At 38.3% G+C, this 25785-nt stretch overlaps 1 protein-coding gene across 1 annotated transcript; it reads right to left on the bottom strand.

The window, feature by feature from the left end:
• Positions 1-1543: 1543 nt before the first annotated feature.
• col28a2a (collagen, type XXVIII, alpha 2a) lies at positions 1544-25785 on the bottom strand. Its single transcript, XM_037539541.1, has 36 exons — positions 25722-25785; positions 23867-24019; positions 21656-22230; positions 19034-19054; positions 18853-18912; positions 17039-17092; positions 16703-16747; positions 16539-16565; positions 15999-16043; positions 15843-15887; positions 15455-15508; positions 14074-14142; positions 13696-13764; positions 12587-12655; positions 10323-10391; positions 9404-9472; positions 9075-9143; positions 8856-8924; positions 8639-8710; positions 8458-8526; positions 8140-8211; positions 7924-7992; positions 7675-7743; positions 7167-7235; positions 6992-7060; positions 6796-6864; positions 5963-6031; positions 5496-5564; positions 5290-5370; positions 5137-5172; positions 5016-5052; positions 4362-4919; positions 3656-3924; positions 3138-3408; positions 2538-2723; positions 1544-2182 (listed from the first exon to the last, which is right to left on the bottom strand). The coding sequence occupies exons 2-36, from the start codon at positions 24006-24008 to the stop codon at positions 2175-2177; spliced, it is 3693 nt and encodes a 1230-aa protein (XP_037395438.1). The 5' UTR covers positions 24009-24019; positions 25722-25785; the 3' UTR covers positions 1544-2174.

Genomic DNA, 25785 nt, shown 5'->3' with positions numbered 1-25785 from the left:
GGAGTGACAAATGGTTTCAAGGTGAAGGTAGGGTTACATCAGGGATCAGCTTTGAGCCCCTCCTTGTTTGCAATGGTGATGGAAAGGTTGACAGATGAGGTCAGGCAGGAGGCTCCATGGACCATGATGTTTGCAGATGACATTGTAATCTGTGGTGAGAGTAGAGAGCAGGTGGAAGAGAATCTGGAGAGGTGGAGGTTTGCACTGGAGAGGAGAGGAATGAAGGTCAGTAGAGACAAGACGGAATGCATGTGTGTGAATGAGAGGGAGGCAGGTGGAAAGGTGAAGATGCAAGGAGTAGAGGTCGTAAAGGTGGATGAGATCAAATATCTTGGGTCAACCATCCAGAGCGATGGACAGTGCAGAAAAGAGGTGAAGAAGAGGGTGCAGGCAGGATGGAGTGGGTGGAGACGGGTGTCAGGGCTGATGTGTGATAGAAGGATAGCAGCAAGGGTGAAAGCGAAGGTTTACAAGACAGTAGTGCGTCCTGCTATGATGTATGGTTTGGAGACTGTGGTTCTGTCTAAAAGACAGGAGGCTGAGCTGGAGGTGGCGGAGATGAAGATGCTGAGATTTTTGTTGGGAGTGACAAGGCTGGACAAGATTAGAAATGAGCAGATCAGAGGGAAAGTGAAGGTGGGGCAGTTTGGAGATAAAGCCAGAGAGGCCAGGTTGAGATGGTTTGGACATGTGTTGAGGAGGAATAGTGGATATATTGGTCAAAGAATGTTGGAGATGGAGCTGCCGGGTAGAAGGAGAAGAGGTAGACCTCAGAGAAGGTTTATGGATGTAGTGAAGGTGGACATGGAGATGGTTGGTGTAAAAGTAGAGGAGGCAGTGGATAGGGCAAGATGGAGGCAGATGATCTGCTGTGGCGACCCCTAAAGGGAGCAGCCGAAAGAAGAAGAAGATTTAGTGTGCTAACATGCTGTATAGGACGCAGCAGTTGATTTTTCTGTAGTTTTTTCAGTAAAGGTTGAAGGGAGAGGTCTTGCCGTCCTCCTCAGTTTTACAAACAGTGCTCTTGCGTTAAGGTTCTTTAGGTTAGTAACAACAAAGTTTCTTTGTTGAATCATGCTTTTTGTCGTGTTTTGTAACACTCTCTTTAGTTATTTTAAGTTTTTGAAACTATTAACTAGATGTTCTAGTAGATGTTGGTACCTGGAGCTGTCCAACAGTCAGTAAAGGTATTCTGTGTGTTTTGCAGATTTTGTTTTGTATAATATATTTCAGTATAATGTATAATATATTTCAGTGCTCCAGGTTTCAAAAAGGCAATATGAAGCACTGCTATTATCCAAATATTTCTTTTTATTAAAAAAGTACAAAAGCATCAATCATACACATTGTACTCAACACATCTGTTTCATAAATCAATCACTTTTGTTTTCAATAATTATAAGCTTTTCTGTTGAAAGTCAAACGATTCAAACACAACATAAGTATACTTTTACTTCTCATCATTATCACACAACATAGTGACAACATAGTGTAAAAAAAGAATAAAATAAAGAATATGAAAGCTGAGACTTTTTGATATTAGAAAACAGTGATTAGAGCACATTAGATCATATTTGTTTATGACAATGACTAATTACATTAAAAGTTGTTCATATTCTCTAAATATGAAAAGTCACAATGTGTGAGATTTCAACTATACTGTGTGTTGCATATGAAGATATATAATTTTATATTAGGTAAAGACTGAACATAGAAATGCAGGTCTGTAACTTGCAGGAACATTGTAATAAAATACAGTGCAGAAAATCCCTACTGGGTACCAAAAAAAAAAATTTAAAAACAAAGAAAAAGAAAATGTGAATTATGAGGTATGTAACTATAACTATAGAGAACAGGTAGAGCTTCTTCATAAGAGCAAACAACAGATCATTATTTAGCTCTACCTTTTCAAGGCTCTTATTTTCTTTCATTTTCATTTTTTGAAAAGACTTTAATAAAATGTAAATGTTCTGGAAAAGGAAATGTTTGATGTCTGCTGCAGTACTAATTATGAGAAGATGAATAAGAAAAGAGCTAGTACGAGCCAGCATGGATGTGTAAGAATAACATAGGCTTCTGAAATGTGTGTGACGTCAGTGGGATTAATGATGAACAATGGAATAACAGAACATCCCTTTAGTCCTTTTCCTGGGAGTTTCATTTTGTTGTCCAGTTTAACCCACTGTGAAGAAGAGAGAAAATAATATTATGAAAGACATACAATAAAAGGATAATACAGGATTTGCAAGGAAATGTGTTAAATAGAATTCTGAGTGCAAGGACTGGACTGGGTATTTATTAACAATAATCTGCATCATTTGATGTGATGATGGCACATGTTATTTCATTAAATAAAGATATGAATAAGGATCACACAAAGGTTATTTGCAAAAAACCGCTAAAGATTTCTGTGTTTTATCACTCAAATAACTTATGTTCCTACAAGAAACAAACAAAAACAAATGAATGCATTTCAGAATTCATGAATTCATCATATGAGCTCAGTTTTGATTATATAGCAGTGTTGTGTAGTATACCTGTAGTGGTAAGAACACATGTTTTCTTGCACTCAGCCTCTGTGTCAAAGCGATTCTCATTGCCGTCACATCCTCCATACCAGAACTGTGCGCAAGCGTTTGCCTGTTTGTCGTAGTACCAACGGATGATGTACTCTCTGCAGGGCCCTTGGTTCAGGCTTAGTGAGCAGCGAGGATCCAGAGGAGCTGCAGATACACAGAGAGGATCAGTTAATTGAAAATTAGTGGTAGTGAGTAGTTTATAATACATGTTCTTATTGAGCAAATAATATAATAAGGAGTCTTATTTTGGATACACCTAAAACTAAGAATCTGTTAATTTATTTTGGTCTTCACAGGTGTCCATTCAGAACAGAGTGACCAAATTTACTATGCAGGCTTTTTGGCAAGTTATATCCATGCAGCTTTTCTTTTTTTAAAAATATATTTTCTTTGTTTGTTTGTCTTTTCTTCTTTCATGCTCCATTCTGCTATCATTATTTTGCTTATCTTGCACTCTGTTTTCTATGTATTTAATTTCCAGTTTCTTTCTACATTCACATTTCAGCTTACATATGGTTAAGTATGGTTTTATTCAATATTGAATATTTCTTGGCTTACCTTTGATTACAATAGGACGGGGCTGTGGATTCACATGAACTGAAGTAGATGTGACTGTTTGTGATGAGGAAGAAGATATAGATGATGATGATGATGATGAAGTGGAAGCAGGCAATGATATTGAGATGCTGGAGTGAGATGTTCTGCTAGTTTCACCCACAGGCTGCACATGTGGGACAGTTTTATTTACAACAGTTACTTTGCTGCCACCTCGTAGATGAGTCCTTATGTCTAAATCGTCACTTTTGTGGGTGTCTCCCTCCACCTTGACCTGGACACCGAAAATAGCATTGAAGTAGACATTCCTTTGATCTAAAGACTGATCAGAACTTTCAATATCAGTTTAACATAGGCCAAGGAAGAATCTTTTGTGCTAGATCTTTATTTATCATTAATCAGTAATCCATGCCTGCTCATTCATTGTTTGGTCGTATTTAAACACCTTTCAAATTGTTTTAGGAGAATCTTAAATTATTTATCATTTAATTTCATTTAGTGAATCAAACTAAGAAACAGACCTGGGTGCTGATAGGAGCAGGGTGGATTGGTAAAGTGAAAGTGTCGCCTCTGCTTCTGACATGGCTCTGAGTGTCAAGTCGTGTCCTTTCCAGATGTTCCTGATGTGGATTCCCATAACCATTGTTTCCATATAAGACGTCTGACGCATGAATATCATAGCCATTATATTTGAATCCGTTGTGTCCGTTGACGCCATTAGTGATGCGGTTGTAGATGAGCGCTCCATTCTCATCCTCACAAAACTGACTGACAAGTTTAGATTCCAAAGCTGCAAGACAAGACAAGATATAATGATAGACTTTTGTTGTCACTTTGTTTGGTGAAAAGTTCTGAATTGACCATCCATCCATCCATCCATCCATCCATCCATCCATTTTCTAAGCCGCTTCTCCGTCAGGGTCGTGGGGGGGTGCTGGAGGCTATCCCAGCAGTCATCGGGCGGAAGGCAGGAAACACCCTGGACAGGTTGCCAGTCCATCGCAGGGCAGACAAACAGACACAGACAGTCACTCACACACTCACACCCAGGGGCAATTTAGCATATCCAATTGGCCTGACTGCATGTCTTTGGACTGTGGGAGGAAACCGGAGAACCCGGAGGAAACCCACGCAGACACAGGGAGAACTGAATTGACTATCATTTCACCATATAGTTTAAATAATGAAAACATGAAACCATAGATTTATTAATGACCTGTCACTCACCTGGCAAGGTATTGAAGTCATCAATTAGGTACATGTGTTCACTGTCTGGATCAGAAGCAATGAGGTTAAGTTCTCTAAGGAACTCTGCCTGAGTAGGGTCTGAAGTGTTAACGATTCCAATAGCATACATCTCAATATTAGCAGCATGGGCCTCCCGTACTGCCATATCCAGCTTCACAGGATCTCTCTTATCTGTCTGCCCATCAGTGATAACAATAGCCACTTTTCTTACACCACTGCGAGAGCTATAAAAAGCCTCCTGTGTGGCTTTGCGAATGGCAGTGCCGGTGTAGGTCCCCTCTCCCATATAGGGCATCTTCCTGATGGCCTGCTTGACGTCTAGCTTGGTCATGTAGCGTGCCAGGTTGAATTCTAGGTGCACGTCCAGGCTGTAGAGAACGAGACCGATCCGTGTGGTGTTTCGGCCTACTGTGACACGGTCTACCAGTGCTGTAACAAAGTCCTTTATGATCTCAAAGTTTTCAGGTCCAACACTCTCTGAACTGTCAATCACGAACACCAGCTCCATAGGCCTCTCCTTACACTTAATGCCGCATCCTAAAAAAGTACCCAAAAATACATACATATCAGCACTGACAAAATGTCATTAGGGATCCTTATTCATCCATGATATTTTAAATGCTTGAAGCTTACCACAAATCTCCTTGATCAGTTTAATAATGTCTTCTCTCTGAAAAACAACAGTTACATATATAACTGCTCATTTTATCATAGATCATTGGAAATATATTGCTATGTGAATTCAGGATCTTACCGTGAGACCCATTTCCCCTTTTATTCCAGCTTTTCCCTATGATAGATATGAAAATAGAAACTTGTATGAAATAAGGAATAGAGGTTAGTAGCTCACTACACTTCAAACTCCTGGGCTAGCATAAGTCAATCCCCAGTGTTTCATTTCACTCACAGGTAGTCCAGGATCCCCAGGGTCACCCATGTCACCCTTAACTCCCCTCACTCCTCTCTCACCTGGTAGACCTCTGGCACCCTATAGAAGATAGTGAGAAAGGTCTTGCAACAGCCAAGCACAAGAATCATATTTGTACCATTTGTGTGATTGTGTGACTAGCCTACAAATATAAAATGGCAGTCAATAGAAGAAAGACACCTCACCTTAGGTCCTGAGAGTCCTTCCCCTGGAGGCCCCCTTGGTCCAGTGACACCTGAAGGTCCTTGGTCACCCTAAAGCATTCACATGACACATCGACATTTCAATTCCTATTTCACATTGAAGTATTCACATACTTCAGTGTATTTCAACAAATCTCTTTAAATCTCTTTAGCATATGGTTGATTAGCATGATCATAATTTCCTACACAACATCAGAAAACCCATTGTAATTGAACCCGAGGGACAGGTGTTTCAGCAGGGCTACAGGGAAATTACTGTAATTACTGAAAAGTACAGTCTATGGTAATCAACCATATGATATATGTGTGGCAAATAGAGACTAGTTTGAAAAATGCAGTAGTATTCCTTTCATTCCTGATGGATGAGGTAATATTTCCAAATTCTGGAAGTCTGATTATGCTACATGACTGGCCATGGTGGGTACAGTAAGTGTTGTAAGTTAACTTACTTTGGGGCCTTGGATACCCTCTCCTGGGGGCCCGGCTGGTCCTGGCAGTCCTGGTCTTCCCATGTTGCCCTGTAACAGCAGAAGAACAGGATTAATAAAAGAAAAGCATCTTGTCTTCTTCAACTGCCATAGCAACTAAGAGGCATTCCCCACACATTCTCTTCGCAGCTGGAACTCCTCATGGTCTGGACTTTTAAGGTGACGAGTGTGGGCATCAAAGTCTCATTACAGCTGATGACCTGAGAGTAGCTTAAAAGATGCCATCAGCATTTAATGACTATTAAATCAGCTGCATAAGCTGCAATCTGAACGAAGCCATGCCATTGTAGCACAGTAGTCCTCTTTGCAGATAATGTCAAAATGCTGACTGAAACAAAATTGTTCCAAAGAAGATTAATACTGATAGCTTGTGTATGCTTATTGAACTACACTTGTACATGCAGGTCATGCTGACTTGAATTTTGAATTTAAGTCATGCCTTAAAGAAATACTCCAGTATTTCAACAAAATCTCTAGCTGCTACATCTGTAGCATGTGGTTGATTACCATGCCAATAATTTCAACTGATTTCCCTGTATCTAGAAAAGAAGAGAAAATCTGTTGACTCAAAACATGCTTAAACAGATGCCCATTGGCATCTAGGGTAAACAGGCTTTGAGTAAACAGTTTTTTGCTCTTTTCTACAGGGACATTATTTTCCATGGCAAAAAAACCTGTATACTGCACATAGATAGAGATTAGTTTAAAAAATACTGGAGAAATCCCACAGTTCTTACAGCTTGCATAAGAACCTTAATATTGTTGGTGTGTGCAAAAAGTGAATTGGGGCTTACTGGTGGACCCTGCACTCCTTCTCCTGGTGGGCCTGGCAAACCTGGCAACCCTCGAAAACCAATGTCACCCTGTGACAAGTACATTATGCATATTTTTAGAATGACAAAAAAGGCAGTACCCAAATGGACAGAATATGCAGTACCTGTATGCACCATCTTAAGTGAGAGCTTCGTTACAGGCTATCTGTAGCTATACCTTTGGTCCAGGGAAGCCAACACCCTCAAGACCAGGCTCTCCTGGAAGACCTGGAAGACCTGGAAGACCCTGCAAATGATGAATCAAAACATGGCTTGTATTATGTAAGTATATGTATTGTATGTGCACACTGTGCAATTGGTGGTGCATTGTGTCCTTGTATAAATTCACCCACCGCTGGTCCAGGAAATCCTTCACCTTTTGGCCCAAATGGCCCAGGAGGGCCTGGATTGCCACGGTCACCCTAGGCCAAGTAAGAAAAAACATGAATACTACCATACAGCATACATTCTGATGCTTCCTTAGTGAAATACTACAAGGTTTTTAAATCAGATGTCTATCTGCTGCATATGTAACATACAATTGCCATGGCGTTTCCTTGTACCTTATAAAAGAACAGAAACCCTCTTGACACAAAACATGAAGCACCTGCCAACTTGCTTGTATTCTAAATGCTGAGTCAAAGGAGTTTCTGTTTTATTTTAAGTACAGGGAAATTATTATCTCTGGTCGTCGACCATATGCTAAAGATGTGATGTCTAGATGTTAGGTTGAAAAATGCAGGAGTGTTCCTTCAAATGTTGCACTTCCTCAAATGCTGTTTTATGCTTCTTTCCATTCCTCATTTCTTCTTTCCATTACTCATTTTTGCCAGTATGAAGTATATATGTTATTATGCATACCTTTGGACCTGGCAGGCCATAGCCAGTTTCTCCAATGGGCCCAGGAGGACCAGCAGGGCCTACATCACCCTGAAGGCACAAAGAGATGAAGTCATACCATCATTCCTTTAATGGCTGCAGGCCTGGCTAGAATCAACTATCGTGCATTGTGCTGAACTCTGGCGCATTCTTTCTCTGTACTGACAGTGCTGTGATGGCTTGCCGAAGCCTGTGGTATGAGACATGGTTGTAGCTTTTCACATTTGTTACCTTTGGTCCTGCGATAGCACGCCCAGGAAGTCCTGGCATGCCTAATCGCCCTGGTGTTCCAGGCTCTCCCTAAGAAAACAACAGTGCAAGTTTAAATACAACACACCCTTTTGCAGCACTGAGAAACATGTGCTCTTTCTGCCAAGCATTATACAAGACTGTAGTAACTTCATTTGCATTGCAGCTTTAGAAACTATATAGTATTGTTTGTCTCACCTTGGCTCCTGAAGGTCCAGAAATGCCAGGTGGGCCTGGTAATCCTCTGACACCCCGCTGGCCTTGGTCTCCCTGTTAGAAAACATAAAACATTGTTCAGAAACCATATTAAAAGAGCAATACACAGGGCTATGTAATTACATAAGACTTTTATTTACATTTTGCTGCATAGTTAAAGTATTTGCATGTGGTTATGTAGGGTTTTGTGATACTGGTGCCATCTAAAGGCACACACACAATACTTCTTTAATCACCTATCAACACTGTAAAGGGCACAGATGATGTTTCTGAAAAAGTAAACAAACTGCCTTGTGATACCTTTTCTCCTTGTGTGCCAATTCCTGGTGTTCCTTCAACCCCCCTCAGACCTGGTGCACCGGGCTCACCCTGATTAAAGAGGAAGATGGTTGAAGAGCATGCATTCCTTAATGATACTTGGGTTGTATTTCATAGTGTTATAACATGTGTTATAAAATGTGTTTAAAGGTGTCTGTGGTACCTTTTGACCTGGAGCGCCATCCTCTCCAGGAAGCCCAGGTAAACCTGCCAAACCTGCAGCACCAGGCTCGCCCTTAGGAGAGCAATACAAGTACATACTGTACAGTTTACATTTAATAAAGCATTCAGTGAGAATCAGCTAAACATTATCATTATTATTTTAAACACAATTTTAATTTTCATGATATGGACTGAACAATTTCATAAAGATGCAAAACCTTTGGTCCAGGCTCGCCGATCCCTCTTTCTCCTGGGCTACCAATCTCTCCTGGTAATCCTTGGTCACCCTAAAACATAGAGATTTCCAATAAGAAAAGACAAAAAGAAATGAAAGTAAAAGCATAGATGGTAGACACTTTTGGCAACATTTAGCAGTTCGTTGACTTAACAGTGGATTTCATGTTTTCCTTAAAATATGTGGATTTACTGGCACCAACCTTTGGTCCAGGGAGGCCTTCTCCTGGTAGTCCTCTGATCCCTGGAGGCCCTCTTGGACCCTCCACACCCTGTTCACAAATGAATGTTAAAAATGTCCAGCTTAGTTTTCTATAGTGTGGTTTCTTATTTTTTCATATTTCTACTACTTCTGTGTCTTCTTTTTTTCTCTATTTGGAAACAGCTGCTTGCTTTTGACCAAAAATGAAATAGTCAAAACAAAATACTGTTACATTAATTTGAAAAATTTCTCTCGTGTCTTTCAGAGATATAAGTGTTTTTTTTTCTTTTGACAGGGTTGTTGTCCAGATTTAAAGGGTCATCATGTTACCTTCTCTCCTTGGATGCCAATTCCAGTGAGCCCAAGTGGACCTGGGAGGCCTGGAGGCCCAAACTCACCCTAAACACCATAAGACAGTCAGAATGGGTCACATTCAGTTGAGGATTACAGAAAGTAACAGTTTTCAGTTGACTGTACTTCAGTTATGCCATGTTAGTGCCAATTTTATTTCCTTAGTATTAAATGTTGGAAGAACTGTTAGATGTGGGTTGGTTGGATGGATAAACAAACTTTGTTGATCTTTAAAGGAACATCACCAAATCACCAAATAGGGTGTATCACCAAAATGTGTGCAAAAAACATGTAGTGTGCTAAATGGGTTATGGGTTAATGTTTGTGAGGAAATTTCCCTCCTATTTTTTGTCATGTGAGAATGAACATAAGATGCTGGATGGAAGCATTGTGGAGGTCAGCAGCATCAGAAAAATTCCTAACAGCACCTCCTAGAGCACTTTGGTGGAATGAGCCATTGGCTAAATGTGATCTTGAATGTCACACCATGGAGGAGATGGGCAGAACTGTTCAAAATGTTCACCAAGTTATGTTCCATCCTCTTCTCTGTCATTGCCTCCACTGACTCCAGAGTCAGTCCTGTGATGGTACTACTTTTCTAATTGGTTTATTTAGGTTTGGTTATGGATGAAATTATGAATTTCCATAGTGGTATACACAGATAAATTGGAGATAACCATGCATCTGTTAAACCCAAACTTTTCCCACAGCATTTTGACATCTCCCATCCCATCTGCCATTGCCCTCACTCCCCCACCTCGCAGCACAGCTTGTGCAGGCTACAGAAGCCTCAAAGGCACATTCATTTGTCTTTTATGTACTTCATTAGGCCCTTTGTGTGGCAGGCATGATGTGTTTGTGTGAGTGCCATTCATTAGCTGACATATTTATAACCCACCTTTTCTCCTTTGATTCCTGCGCCTGTCTGTCCCCTAGGACCCCTCGGTCCCTCTGGACCCCGGTCACCCTGTACAACAAAAGAGATGTCTTTAGCCCTGTCATCCTGAAATGCCCCCTGCCCTCCCTCTCCACAACACTGGGCTTGATTCACAGCATCAGTTGCATTGTTCTTGGTTTTTACTGCTCAAAGGCTGCTGATATTACAGGGTAATATTTCTTCCACTCGAAGGTACAGTGGACAAAAATAATCCTTACAATATTTTTTCCAATTTCATTCACTGAAAAATGGTTTGCTATCTAACAGTACTTTGTTTTGTCAGTGGATCAATACATACTCTGGCTGTGACAGTTAGGTGACCAAAAAAAAAATAACTTACAGATTGCTCACATAAGTGACTAGAAATGACCCTAAATCTCAGCTTTGCATATCCTCTTTCCATTTTGCAATGATTTGTAACATAAACAAGCCCAGTTCCAAAAAAGTTGGGACACTGTGCAAAATATAAATAAAAATAAAATGCAGTGTTGTGCAGATAATTTAAACCCTATATTTCATTTAAAATAGTACAAAGACTATGTATCAAATATTGGAACTGAGAAATGTTTGAAAAATATTTGCCCATTTTGAATTTGATGCTGACAACATGTTCCATAAAAGTTGAGACAGGGTAAAAATTGTGTAATGATAAAAAAAAAATACCTGGTGGTTGATGGGCAACAGGTCAGCAACATGATTAGGTATAAAGTGAAAAGTGAAAGACTGCATGATCAAATAGTGCAACAGTTCAAGAATAATGTTTCTCAACATAAAATAGCAAAGAACTTTTGCTTTTCATCATCTATGGTACCGAATAACATTAAAGGATTCAGAGAATCTGGAGAAATCTCTGTATGCAAGGGACAAGGCCAAAAACCAGTATTTGCTGGACGTGATCTTTGGGCCCTCAGGCAACATTGCATTGAAAAGAGATATGATTCTTTTGTAGAAATCACTTCATGGGCTCAGGAACACTTCTGAAAACCACTGTCTGTGAAAATAGTCTGCTGCTGCATCCTCAAATGCAAGTTAAAACTCTAAAACACAAAGAATGAAACCAAATATAAACATGACCCAGAAACACTGCCACCTTCTCTGGGCCCAAGCTCATTTAAGATGGACTAAGGGGAAGTCCTATGGGGTCACAAATCAAAATTTGAATTTTTTTTGGTAATCATGGACACTGTGTCCTCCAGGCTAAAGACCACTCAGCTTGTTATCATTACAAAGTATTCATGATGGCATAGGCATCTTTTAGTGCACATGGCATGGGTGACATGCACCATTAATGCTGAACAATAGATACAAGTTTTGGCAACATATGCAACCTTGATATTTCAGTAAGACAGTGCCAGACCATATTCAGCACAGATTACAGTGGCATGGCTCTATAGTGAAAGAGTCCAGGTGCTAAACTGGCCTGCCTGCAGTCCAGACCTGTCACCCAAAGAAAACATGTGGCGTATTATTAACTGAAAAATACAACAAATGAGCCCCCAAACTGTTGAGCAGCTGAAAGATTATATCAATCAACAGTGGAAAACACATCCATTGGTTTCCTCAGTTTCCAAATGTGTACAGTTATTAAAAGAAGAGGTAATGAAAATAGTAAACATGCCCCTGTCCCAACTTTTTTGGAATGTGTTGTTGGCATTAAGTTCACAAAACAATAAAATTTCTCAGTTTCAGCAGTTGATATGTTGTCTTTGTGGTATGTTCCTTTAAAAACATGGTTTATATGATTTGCACATCATTGCATTGTATTTTTATTTACATTCAGCACAGCATCCCAACATTTTTGGAAATGGTTTGGATTGTATTAGCAAATCATTGCTGTCTGTTTATATTTTCATTTTTCCTACTGTCCCAACTTTGGAATTGGGTTATAGAATGCTAATATATAGCTTGATGTTATGCAGCACAAAAAAACAGGTGGGTAAAAGATTACCTGTTCTTCAGTGATTTATGTACTAGCATGTACATCTAAGTTAATGTCATGGTACATAAGCATTCATTTATGGCCTTGAGTTACCAAACAGGTAATATGCAAGGGATTACAGATCCTCCTAAGGAATAATTACCATTCTTAAAGATGTTTTGTTGCCTTACGTTGCCTCTAGCTAGCACAAATCCTCTTTCCACTGAAGAGCATACTTCATGGTAGCTGAGACTGGAATGAAGATAACCTGTTTGTGTATTGTTATTAAAAAAAAGTTCTCACTTACCTTAGGCCCAGGAAATCCCTCTCCCTGTGGTCCTTTTTCTCCTTGAACACCCTGTGGACCTTGGGGTCCCTGTTCATAGAGTATATTTGAGCTTTGGATCAGAGATTATGTAATAAAATTGCATTATCATCACTTAATCTTAAATTGTCTATATAATTTGTAATTAACAAAAGATACAGGCTATGTCCCAATTGTATACTGAACACATTTTTGAGTGTGTATTTTGAAGTATACACTCGAGTGTGTTAGTTTAGTACATTCAAAAAATCCAAAAGATATATTTAGTATCAGACTTCAAGTCAAAGTTTATTTATATAGTGCTTTTTATAACAGGTACTATCACAAAGCAGCTTTACAGAAAAAAGCTGGGTCCACGCCCCCATGAGCAAGCAGCAGTGGCAAGGAAATACTTCTTCAGAGCAAGAGGAAGGAACAGTGAGAGGAACCAAGACAAAGTGGTATCCTTAATGGGTAAACAAAAATACATAAGAGCAAAATGAACAGAGAACAAGATTTTGGCATTAGTATATAATAATAAAAATACAGAAAAGGGGAAAAGCAGGTGAAGCAATGATTATGACATGTATCTTGTTGCAGAACACTATTGTCCCACAATGCAAAGTGCGGAGATACTCACAACTGGCCATTTTTGAAAACATGGCGAATGCTGAAGTGAGCACTAGTTACTAGTTAACAGGATTGATCTTGAACTAACATATGAGGTTAGTAAATAAATCAGCACACCTGTTCTGGAACATCTTTGTAGTCTCAAAGAAGTATTATTAAAAGAAAAGTTAATGAAAGCCTAAAGTAAATGAATAAGTCTGTAACAAAAGCTTTTTTGTTTGTTTGAATCGAGTAGCAGATTCAAAGTAGCTTGATATGATGAGGCAACATCGCTTCATCACTTAGTGTTAGTACAAAATGGTGCAGTTTCTTAATATTTTGTGAATATTAAGACTGAGATTAAGATTATTATGATAACTGTATTAGTGCTTAGTATACATTTGGGACACAGCAATACCTTCATTGAAAAATTGGCCTGATTCTCTTGAATCATATAACACATGAGGAGAAAAGGGTCTAATTAGGAACCGTTGTATACTCACAGGTGGGCCTGTTTCTCCAATTCCAGGTGGACCAGGAGGACCTGCTCTGCCTTGTATCCCAATATCACCCTGTACAGAAATCACAGAATGGTGTGATAATTATGTCTCTACGACTACAGCTCACATTTTTGTAGTAAGATGTTGTTTTAGAGTAGTAGTTGCTGGTAAGCTAGTGTAGCCTGCAGTAAAATATGTAATAGTGTAAAAAGCTCTCTTCAAAATAATCATAGATAACAAATTATATGAGAGACCTCACATACAGTCATCCTTATATATAAGTTTTCTGAGATGTATCTATCTCTGTCTTACTATATGCTGAGTGAGGGAAGTGTTGTATATGTGATGATGAAGTGGATAGTACATGAATACAATGCCAACCTTTGGTCCAGGAAGTCCAATTCCAGTATCGCCCTGAAGGCCAGGTGGGCCAGAGGGACCACGCTCACCCTAATACAACGAACAAATAAAAAGTTTTCAGTTATTTATTATCGTTGCAGCTTTGCTTTTCTGCTCATGAAGATTCAAGTTATACATCTCACAATACACTGAGATAAAACAGTGCTTTGTATTTATTTTAACAGCAACAGCCATGAGAGTTTGTCACTCACGTTGTGCTGATGTGATTTGTGCTAGTATGGGGCAAAAAACCCTAGTAGACATGAGTCATTTTTAAAAAGTACAGAAGTCCTTCAGGGGAACCAGACAAAAGTCTCTTTTTTCAGCGTAGTGGTCTAAAGGCTATATAATTACTCAAATTCATACTTTAAATCATCCCACTACTGTCTGCCTCCACTGTTAGGTGGCAAAGAATTTGGTCCTGCAGATCTGAACAAGTTAGAGCTCATCTTCTTGTCAGACACTGTGCCTTCAAGCTAATGCAAACACAAAACAACGGAAATCTGAAATGGAAAATGGGGCAGATGAAGTTTGTATAAAAAAGGTCCTAAACAAAACCCAGATTATGACCTTGATTTTGTTGACATAACATGTTTTCATCACAAACTATAAAAATAGTTTCTCAAACTTTTTTTGTAGCTGCATTTTTGTAAGTCACTCATCTGTCTGTCTGTTTGTGTGTCTGTCTTCAACTGTGTGTCTGTCTGCTTGTGTGTCTGTCTCTGTCAAAGCAATTCCAATTGTCACTCGTCTCCTACTCTTCTCTCTCATGCAGTTGCACCTCTCTCTGGCATTTAAGGCCTGAGTTCAGGAGAGAGAAGCACACGCTTTGTCTTGTTTTAGTGCATTGTTCCAGTTTCAGCTTGTTTAGCATATGAAACAGAGTGCTGTTTCACAAAATAATCAAGAATAGACAGCCATCTTTAGAATATGAAAATCCATGAATAAGCAGGCCAGCTTTACAAGTGTCCTATTCCGCTCCTGTGTCCCACACGTATCATGCTTTGCCTTTGTTCACGGCTACTGCGTGTTGGAACATGGATTGAAAACATTTAGGTTTTCTTTTTTTTGTCATGGAATGTCATTTTGGAAGGCTGAAAAGACACAGCATTAAGCTGTAAAAAATATGCAGGCAGCTTTCATGTGTGAGAATCCCTACTGGGCATGTCTGCATGTTAAGTTAAATCATCCACAAAGCCAGGCTGCTAAACACATTCCTCTTTTAAAAAAAAAACCCTGCTACAAGTGTGTAAAAATCATGATTGTAGGGTTCCCTCTGTCTTCTATGAACATTTCCCAGGTGTGCAGGTTGAAGTAAAAACTGTACCCTGCAGGTGATTGCTGGTGATTAGAAGATACACACCTTTGTGCCCTGTGGCCCCTCTGGTCCAATGTCACCTTGTGGTCCTGGTAAACCCTGTAGGGGAAACACAATAGGTATGCTGTAGTGTCATATTGCTATAGATTAGATGTGAAAGTTTAGCATTAAGATCATAACTAAAATACACACAAATGGCACAGTATTGTTGTTCGACATCTAATGTGCACCCTAAGCATTCGATAGAAACTCTTGACTTGCTTTTCAAGTAAAAAGTGGCTCATGTTTACCGAACCTGTCACAAAATGCTGATCTGGGATCAGTTTCTGTCAAAGCACAATGTAAATCACTGTTTCTTGCTCTTTCTTTAATGCTTCGCAGTTGTGCCAATGTCATATATATCTATATAGCTTTGTTCTAGCTTTATACCCACCTGTAACCCTCTGATCCCTCTTGTGCCAACAGGACCCTCTGGACCCTGGGAAGTAATGAATTAATGACAGCTTAAACAATGCCATTCTGAGAAACTACACATTGTCATTTCTGAACTATTATTAGGTGCAATATGAACAGTCATATGTGTACGAACCCTGTCACCCTTGATTCCTGGCATGCCACATTCCCCTCTGTCTCCCTGCAGACAGATGAGAGAAAATTAAACTGATGTATATAAACATACAATAATGTATAAGGGTAATTCCACAGATGCAGTGCCATTTCTGTCCCACTGATATTACATTTACAAATCTGTATGTAAAGTAAAGAGAAAAGACATTCAAACATAGATAGTGTCAATTAATTAAACCTATCTAAAGCATTTAAAAAACAATAATTTTGCCTCAGCCAAGTGCAACTATACTTTTCCTTGAAATATGATCATTAAAATTGTTCACATTGTTTTTACATTAATGTCTAAATTTGTTCAACATCTCATGCTTGAAACATCATAAAAACTCAAGCCTGTTACTTTCAGCCCTGCTACTCATTGTGCCCTGTTAAAATGTAAATGTTCCTGAGATGATGCATTAAAGTGAATAAGAAGCATAAGAGTAACAAGGAATAAATGTCACCTCACTTATGTAATCTACCCATAACTACAATGATGACATCATGAAACTGAGTAAAATACCTTGTCTCCTTTGTAGCCAGGTTTTCCCTATAAGCAAAACAGAAAGATTATAAGCCACTTTTGAACTCTTATAAGCACTACATTACAGTAACCAAAGAACATCTGAGTGAGTGCTCATTAGCAGCAGTATTATTGCGGCTAGGTTCTGAGATCTGGTTACTCACTTCTGACCCATCACGACCAGGAAGTCCACTCAACCCACTTTCACCCTGTGAATAACCAGATAATAAATTCTTAATAAAAGTGAGATAAATTAATCACCTTTGAGAAGGTTAAGGGAAGGCATATATTACACTGTGCGTTTCATGGGAAGTAGATGGGACACCCTCTAAAGGATTAATTTAACCACTGTACATAGTGAGCTGATGAGCATAAATTGCATACTGATTTAAGCAAATGGTATTTTTTCCCATTTAAATTACATGCAGACACATGTCTACACACAATTCTGCAAATATAACTTTGGATGACAAGACTTAAGATGAAAGAAGAGTGTTAACCTTTTGACCTTTAAGACCAGGGGCTCCATCTTCACCTGGGCGACCTTTCTTCCCCTAAGAGTTATAAGAAAATAAAATGAGGCCTGGATTAGTGGAAGACAGTACTGATATTACATGATAGGTGACAAAGCCAGTGACTTCATCTGGCTGACTAGAGCAAGAAAAGCCTGCCAGTGAAAGAGGAGGCAAAGTTCTATAGCTATAGACAACTCAAGAGAAAGTGAAATTAAAGCACACATCCCCTTTGGGCAGCAAAACAAGAATAAAGGTGGAAATGTTTTCGTAAATTTAGTACATTTTAATGTTGTAAATGTAATGGACTTTCCTGCCTTTTTACAGCAAAATAGTTGACATTTTTAAAAACTGACAGTCTACCTTTTTTGAGTAATGTTTCACTACGGTGAACATTAGGCTTACAGAGGCTAAGATGGGTTTTCAATCCCCATCGTTGACTTTTGACTGACTTGGATTTTGGACTAATATTCTTTTGCTCTGAATGACCCTATACCTTAATTATGTTTATTTAGTAAAGAAAATTGATCAAACACTGTGTTTTGTTGCATAGCACTAATTGCTTTTGGGTACAATCAGTATGTGAGCAGTGTGTAGTAGGCTATTTGGAACACATCCTTTGTGTTTCATTAGTGACATGAAAACATCTTAAGAGTTTTTCATTTAAAAATTCTCATGATAAATTTAAATCGTTCAACTTCACTTTGAGATAATAAATATCTTAAATATATCTTTTCGAACATTGAAAAAAAAACCAAAAAAAAAAAACAAAAAAGCATTTAAAAAAAAGATGAAATTTAGGGGTAGGATTTGGGACTATGTATATGCATAGTATCTACAATATATGCACATGAGAAACAGGCATTACATCCCATACCAACATCATATAAAAACAAACCTGTGCGTGAGCGTATGTGGTAGACAGAGACAGACGGTGAGTATGAAAATAACCAGTTAGCTGCACCTGGTCAGCGTGTGCTATGTCTTTCAGCTGAAAACCCCTCTGCAGCCATTTAACTAATGAGAACAATTACTGAGGTTAGTATGTGTGGAATCTCTGTGCGGTGAAAGCACCTGGGTAATGATGCGGAGGCTGCCTGGCAGATTGCTGCTAGCTGAAAATGATCCAGCCCATAATCTGAGGAGGGAAATGGCTTTGCTGTCGTTTCAAGTGCGACTGTGGATCATATTCAACCAGCGCTCAGCTGAAAGCTCAGAGCAAGTCTCTGCTTCTCTCTTTGACTGTGGTCAGAGGAGTGGGGGATGAGGTTCTATTTATGATGTGAACAAAAGCCTGTTTTAAAGAGGAAAGGAACGTTTAATAGAAGCTCGACCACCATCTCTGCGGGGGCTGGCTGTGGTCAGAATCATGTGTAAAAGCTTGGTACACAAATTCAGATTGTTAAATACTTCGACAAAACTAATAAAATGCAAGTATTAAATAGCTTGATTCTTTAGCTAGTGCATGTATATGTATAGTTGTTCCATGGCCTAGGAACTATTTGTCTTCACATATATCAAGCACCCACTAAGTATAGAGTCATATATTCATGTTTTAGGGGTTAGTAAGCCTGAAAATTGCAGAAATCCCCTTATACACCTTTCAGCAAGCTTGAAGGCAGTGCTGAGAGATTCAAACAAAACTGCAATTAACCCCGCCCTCACCAAGCAAAGCAGTCATTTGAAATGTCAAACTCATCTTTATTCTTTGCTGAAACAGTGCTATCTTACTCAGAAGAAAAAAGGGTCTGTGTGGTCTACAGCGTGCTTGTATGTTTCCAGAGTTTAAAAGTGATACTTACTGCTGGGCCACTTGGTCCTCTCTCACCCTTCTCACATGAACATTTCTGAGCCACAGGACACTTTAAAAGAGAAGTTTATTTTAAATGGTGTGCATTCAAAGTTCTATTGTGGTTCAACAAAATAGATTTCTATTTCTCAGAGATGCTTTATAAAATATAAATATAAATATAAACTACATACCCCGTCTTCAGCTAGTTGAGCCTGCGTGGAGAAAAAGAAAGAAGCCGAAAATGATACATTGCTGTAGATTAAAATCTTTTATGTCACTTTCATAAACAAATTTTGCATTATGACATGCAGTGTAATGCAAAATATGAACTTAAATAGTCTGATTTAATTGGGTGAGTTAACCTGGTCTTACTTTTAGTAGCAGTTCGTAGCACCACCCATTTACATTGAAATTGCTTTTAAACTCTAAGACATGGCCTTTTTGTGTTTTTGTGCACTGGGCCATTGCTTACTGCATAAAACCAAAATCCAAATGTTATTTCCCAGTCAGTGTGACCTAAGGTGAAGTTTTTGCTCAGAAAAGTCAAGGTCTGATTTATCCTCTAGTTACTGTAGGCTGACACAACATAACCTCATATCTCCAAAACAACAGCATTTCAGGAGAAGGAAAAATTCTGAACTTGATGGAATTTAAAATTCTTTTTAAAAAATGGAAACAAAAGTTTTTGTTCTGAGCTTGATATTCAGTGTTGGTGTTGGTCTGATGGAATAAAACGATTTTAAAACGATAAAAGTGTCAAAACATGACAAATGCAGATCATATATATATAAAAAAAGCAAAGAGAATAACACAAACATTCTCAGAGTATTTCCACCTAGAGGAATGGCAGGAGAAACAGCAGGATGCGTTTACACACATTGGAGAACGTGAGGACGTACTGAGTGTGAGTTTTGGGAATATCAAAGAAAAGAGTGTTTACACAAAGCATTAAAATCACTGGCATTTTTGCATATGTGTTCAAGCACGAAAGCTTCAGGCAATCTGTGCATGAAGATCATCAGAATTCCCACACTTAAAAAAAAAAGATTCCTTTGAACAGTGTCATAAAAGAACTGCTTTCAGTTTTCCTAAATATCCATGTTTGAAAAAGAGACTTGTACATATGAAGAACATTTTAAAAGCTGAAAGAACCTTGATGGAAAGGTTCTTTACCAATTTATATATTCTTCCTAGAATCTTTTTTTTTAATTTAACCTCTTTCTGCAGGCCTCTAGTGGCCATTCTACCAGTGGAAAGCAAGGGTTTTTTTCAGTTAGTATAATCATGTACAATGTTTTTCCCTGTGACCCTCAGATTAACTAGGACACTTTTGGCTCTGTGTGTACAAAGTTTTCTGTGCTGCTAGTGAGCAATGAGGGGTGAAAGGGGAGGGGTGGGAATCCCCTGCTGTGAACACAATTCATACCTTTTAACACAGACATTCTCAGATAAAAAAGACAATGCAGCTTTCACAATATCAAGCAATTATGTAGAACAGCCATCTCACATATGCAGACAAAAATCTAGTTTGCTTCTGTTTTTTGTAACATATACATTTCCAATGAAATATTTTCCATCAATGTTAATCATATCATTTATCATGCCAGGGTCATCAGGAGGGCCCACAACATCATCAGGGACAGTACACACCCCCAGCACAGACTCTTCACACTCCTACCTTCAGACGTCACAGGAGTGTGAAGTCCAGGACTACAAGACTGACCAACTGTTTCTATTCACAGGCCATCAGGCTGGTGAATACCTCACTCATTACCTCTTCCCCACCTCCCATTCTGAACTGGTTTAACCTTGCACTCAATAACTGCACCTTACCTACACTGTACTGCTGCTGTTAGAACAACACTGTTTACATCTATTACCTGCACAGAACAATATTGTTTACTGTTTACATCTATTACTTGCACAGAACAAAATTGTTTACTGTTACATCTATTACCTGCACAGAACAATATTGTTTACTGTTTACATCTATTACTTGCAGAGAACACTACTGTTTACTGTTTACATCTGTTACTTGATGCACAGCTGCTCTACATATTTGCACATACGCATGTGTAACTTAAATTTTATTTGAACTTATATACTGCATATACTGTACATTTTTACTTTTACTTTTTACTACTGTTTTTAGAGGTTCTTATATTTTCTTTTTTTAATTCTCTTAAGATTATATTTGGTGAATGTGGGAACAGCAAAGAATTTCATTGTATAGTGTAACTGCCTGTTCTGCTGTGCGTGTGACAATAAAACTCTTGAATCTTGAAACTTACAGCAAAAGACAAATGTATGTTGCAGCAACTGTGAGACCTCCACAACACGCAGAAATTGCATTTTATGGCTTGCTGTAAAAAGGGGTTTAAAGGGTTCTTCACACTCACAAGTCACTTACAATCGTTTTCTCAAGAACTATTCACTGGAAAGTTTATTAGGGAAGGAAAACTGGTCAAACTGATACTGCTCAAAGAACTTTCTCCTAATTATTTAAAGTTAAATTGACCTTTAAAAACATGTTTGTTTTGTATATTTCAGATAGGTATGAAGAGGTAGGTTATGTTATAGATGTATTTATACTTATGAAGACTTTATGAAAAGAAACATCTTGAGGTCAATAATGTGCTGTTTTTTTTTCCATTTCTGAATATTTTAGTCAACACATTTTAAAATGAGTGTGAGTTTCAGCATCGGCCCATTCTTGGAGCAAGTCAAAATACAGCAACCTCAGGACAAGAAGTGTAAAATTTGAAGACTTAAGTCTCCTGCTTCTCGAAGTGGGTCAGTAACATCATACTTACAATCTCGATGAGGATCTTCTCTGTGATGTTTATGTCCTGCAGGTTATGGAGAAACCGAGAAGCAGGTGTGTTGGCCAGAAGTCTCAGCTGGGCGATGTTGGCTGGTTCATTGGCAACATGGGTGATGCCAATGGTGAAGAACTTCACTCCCTGGTTCTTGGCATCAGCAGTGGCTGAGAAGATGTCAGGGTTTCTTGGATGGGAGACGCCGTCTGTAAACAGTAGTGCAATCTTAATATTGTCTGGGTTGGACTCCTCCAAAAAGATTTTGGTCATGTTGGTGATGGCGTAGGTGGTGTAGGTGCCATGACCAATGTAGGCCATGGGAGCAATGCTGCTTTTGAAGTTCTCCATGCCCCTCCATTGTTTCAAAGTTTGCTCGATGGCAACGTGGCTGCTGTACTGGAGGAGGGCCACTCTCCAGTTCAGTTTGTGCCCTGTCTCCAGACGGATACTCTTTAAACCCTCCACAATGTCCATAGCAAACTGCTTCTCCTGCTGGTGGTGGCCCTTCGCACTCTCAGAGCTGTCGATAAGGAATGCTAACTCTAGGCCACAGTCTTCGTCCAAGATGGCTGTGGAAAAGGGAAGTAACATTCCACGTTAGTATTAAGTACACCATTGCTAAAAACATGTAAAACAAATGACTGTGCAGATGTAATATACTGTATTTACATTCAAATGATGGATGTTTTTTTCAGTGCATACATACACATGTGTATTTCAACATGTCTGTATGCATGATATTCATAACCTTACTTATCTCTTGTATTTGTCAGCCTATATACTAGACACTGTGACTGTATATCTGTCTACACTTTGTTTCAGGTCATCCTTTTGTTACTTGAATCATAATTTGCAAATCATGGGTGATTTGGTCTTCTTAGATCATTTAGGACAGCAGTAATTTAAGACTAAGAATGTTATGAAATGTTCTTAAACAATTGATGCGCTTATGAATGAAAATAACAGGAGCAACCAGAAAGGCCTAGTCCTTTATGAGCAAGGATGGGTCAAGGCTCACTTTGGCTAAAAATGTATCAGCAAATAACTCAGTTTTAGTTTTATTTTAAAAACAACTGAAAACCATAACTGAATGCCTGTCATGTTAACAATGTTCAGAAACATCTCTGATTTCTCTGGACCCTAATTTTCAATTCCATAGTGTCCAATTCCAACCACTAACTAGGTCTCCCCCTGTTAAGCAGTGCTAGTAATTGGATAGCTGAACACACTTTGAGGAGGTAACTAACTGGTGTCAGCTATGTCAGATAACAGATAACCACGTTAAATAACATACTGAGTGATGGGGAAAGAGGGAGAACCATTGAGAGAGAAAAAGACCAATTTTGCTTTCTTGGACTCCTGGCTATGGATGACTGTACCATCACCATCTATCTAGTGATCTTCTGATGATAAGACCAATGTTTACACAGTTGTGCCAATTGGGAGCCCCTACATCTTTTTCAAAGATCTCCATGATAGTGGCAAGCTAGCTTCTGCATGGCTTCATAATCAGAGAGTGCAGATCTAAACTTCTGACCCTTCTTCTGAAACCTTCCTTCCTAGACTAGTCCAGACCTGTCTCGCATTTAAAACGTGACCAAGACTCCACATGGTGGCACAGACTTGTGGCTTGTGGTCCATATAGTGGCAGAAGAATGGCAAAATATCGCTCTTTTAAAACTCGATCAATTAGTGTCTCCTGTCCCACGTTTTTTGGAATGTATTGCAAGCATCATATGGAATGAGGGCATATTTACAAAAGAAAAATAAAAATGTGTAATGTAAACCATCAAATGTCATGTTTGTGTACTGTTGTACTTTTTTTAATTGAATGCATATCAAAAAGAATTATTAATCACTGCTATCTGTTTTATTAGTATTTTGCATACTGTCTCAACTTTTTTGGAATTGGGTTTGTATATGATATTTGCCATTCTATTGCGTTTACCTAAACACTCTTAAAAGGCTTTCAGTCGTCACTTGTCAAGTCTCTTATGATGTAAGAAATGTGTCAGTGTGTAAAAATGCCCTAGGACACCAATACAAAGACTGCAAAGAAATGTGTCCTTCTAAGACAAATCTTAGGGAATAATACCACTGAATCGGCACCAATATGTTTTAAATACATTAAATAAATATTTTCTTTATTGTAGGCTGAAATGTTTTAATGCATTTTTATATAACATATGCAGCACAATGTCTCACCCTGTCCATCATATTTCTGCTGGTTTGCAGGGAACACTTTGACTGCAGTTCTCTTCCCTGCTGTCCTTTTTTCATAGTACTCCTGAGCATATACACCCAGCAGGCCTGCTAGCAAGAGAAACCAGCTCAGCCGAGAATACATGACTGATACTCCTGCAAAAGGAAAGATATCTTAAATTATTTAAAATATACAGTACTGTGCAAAAGTTTTAGGCATCTAAGCAAATTTTTAAACAATTTTCCTCAGCATTGAGTTTATCACTATATATATATATATATGTATACACTATATATATATATATGAATATATATATATATTCATTATTAATTAATATTCTATATATGAACACTTTTCTCAGCAAATAAACACAAACCACACAAATAAATAGATTTTTAAAAAATATCTTAAAAATTTACTATGCACTCATGTTTATGTGCATATTGTAATTATGGTCACATAAACACTCTTACTTTTAATTGGTACAGATCCACAACACCCTGTAGGTGTTCACATTTCTTTCATTTACAATAGCCATCAATTAAAAGGCTCTTCAGAGAACCAAAAGTAATTCCTCGTTGGCATGATTTTATAACAAGACACTATATGAGCAGCAGTATGCACAAAATAATTGTAAGTTGCACATCTGTAAATTTCTGCTGTCAGTGACTGTAAAATGATGATGGATATGCCTCTCAGTATATCATGGTTAAACCTTCTTCTGGCAAGCAAAGGAAAAACTTCAACACAACACTTCAAAAAAAACCTGCAGTGAGAACGACAGTGGCATTAAATTAGCCAGAATTGTTAGGCTAAGAGATGGTGTAAAAGTGTTAAGCAAACAACATCTGATATATGTTATCGTATGGATTTCTAACATTCTTTAACCTGAAAGATTTTGGGATTTAATTAAACATGGAAGACCACATTCACATCTCCATGACAAAACTAGTAACCAACAGACTCTAAGGTAAGATAAACTTGATCTGGTTTACTGTATTACTATATAAAAAAATATTATGATTTTAATATAATAACTAACAAAAAAATAACATTACAAAAAAATGTAAGTAGTCTACCTAGTTATATAACATTGCTCTGACTAGTTCTATTGCCAAAACTTCTTCCTTATTAGGCATGAAAACCTATCATTTTCACTTCAAATGACTAAATGATTTCTCTTGTTTGAATAATGTAAATATATTTTCCAGAAGTCATTTTTTGTTTTACTTAGCTTGGCCAACATGCACATTTTACTGCACAAGTATGTGCATCTGCACTGAATGTCATTTATTTCTGAATGAAAGATGTTTCGGTTGTTCTACTGTATGCTTCTAAATTTTCCTTTGCTTTGACACTTGTTAGTCTCAAAAAGTGTAGAAACTTGTTAGCTCAAATGCTACAGATGCCACCAGGTAGCCTCTGCTGAAAGTTTGACAGACACATGTAATCTAATACAAATTCATTGCAGTGAGAACAAATTTGGCCAACAAACTCTGATTTTGATTCTGAATAAACTTGCCAAAAAGAGGTGTTTGCAATGATGCCAGAGAAGAACTTTTATAAAAACCTTTTGATGCAACCAAGTTTGTAAATACCACATGAGTGTGATAGTCTCAAGAACCCCCAAATTAATGTAAAAATGTAATATAAATTAAATGAATTTCATAGAACCATATTCCCAAGTCAAAAACCCACTGAGCTTGTGTGGTGTATTGTTAGCATGCAAGGCACACACATTCCATAAAAACTGCATAAAGCAAGTAAAAACTAAAAAAATGACTACGAAAGAAACAAATACACATAGTTTATCTTTTACAATATGCACAAAAGCATTAAATTCAGTTACTCACTTACTGATGAGGGTTACCTGTTCAGATGTGCTCTGCGTTTCTGTGGGTGTTGTGTGTGTATCAGAGAG

This window comes from Pygocentrus nattereri, chromosome 6 (assembly GCF_015220715.1).
Source record: "Pygocentrus nattereri isolate fPygNat1 chromosome 6, fPygNat1.pri, whole genome shotgun sequence".
Lineage (NCBI taxonomy): Eukaryota > Metazoa > Chordata > Actinopteri > Characiformes > Serrasalmidae > Pygocentrus > Pygocentrus nattereri.
Note: the sequence above shows the minus strand (reverse complement) of the source record. Positions and strands in the feature narration are given on the sequence as shown.

Bases quoted from the DNA above. Each gene is read 5' to 3' on its own strand.
- col28a2a (XM_037539541.1), bottom strand. From the start codon at position 24,008: ATGTATTCTCGGCTGAGCTGGTTTCTCTTGCTAGCAGGCCTGCTGGGT. The intron at 17,093-18,852 runs GTAAGTATCACT...TATAACTCTTAG, and splicing joins GAGGACCAAGTGGCCCAGCA to GGGAAGAAAGGTCGCCCAGG. The intron at 5,173-5,289 runs GTGAGTGAAATG...TATCTATCATAG, and splicing joins CTGGGGATCCTGGACTACCT to GGAAAAGCTGGAATAAAAGG.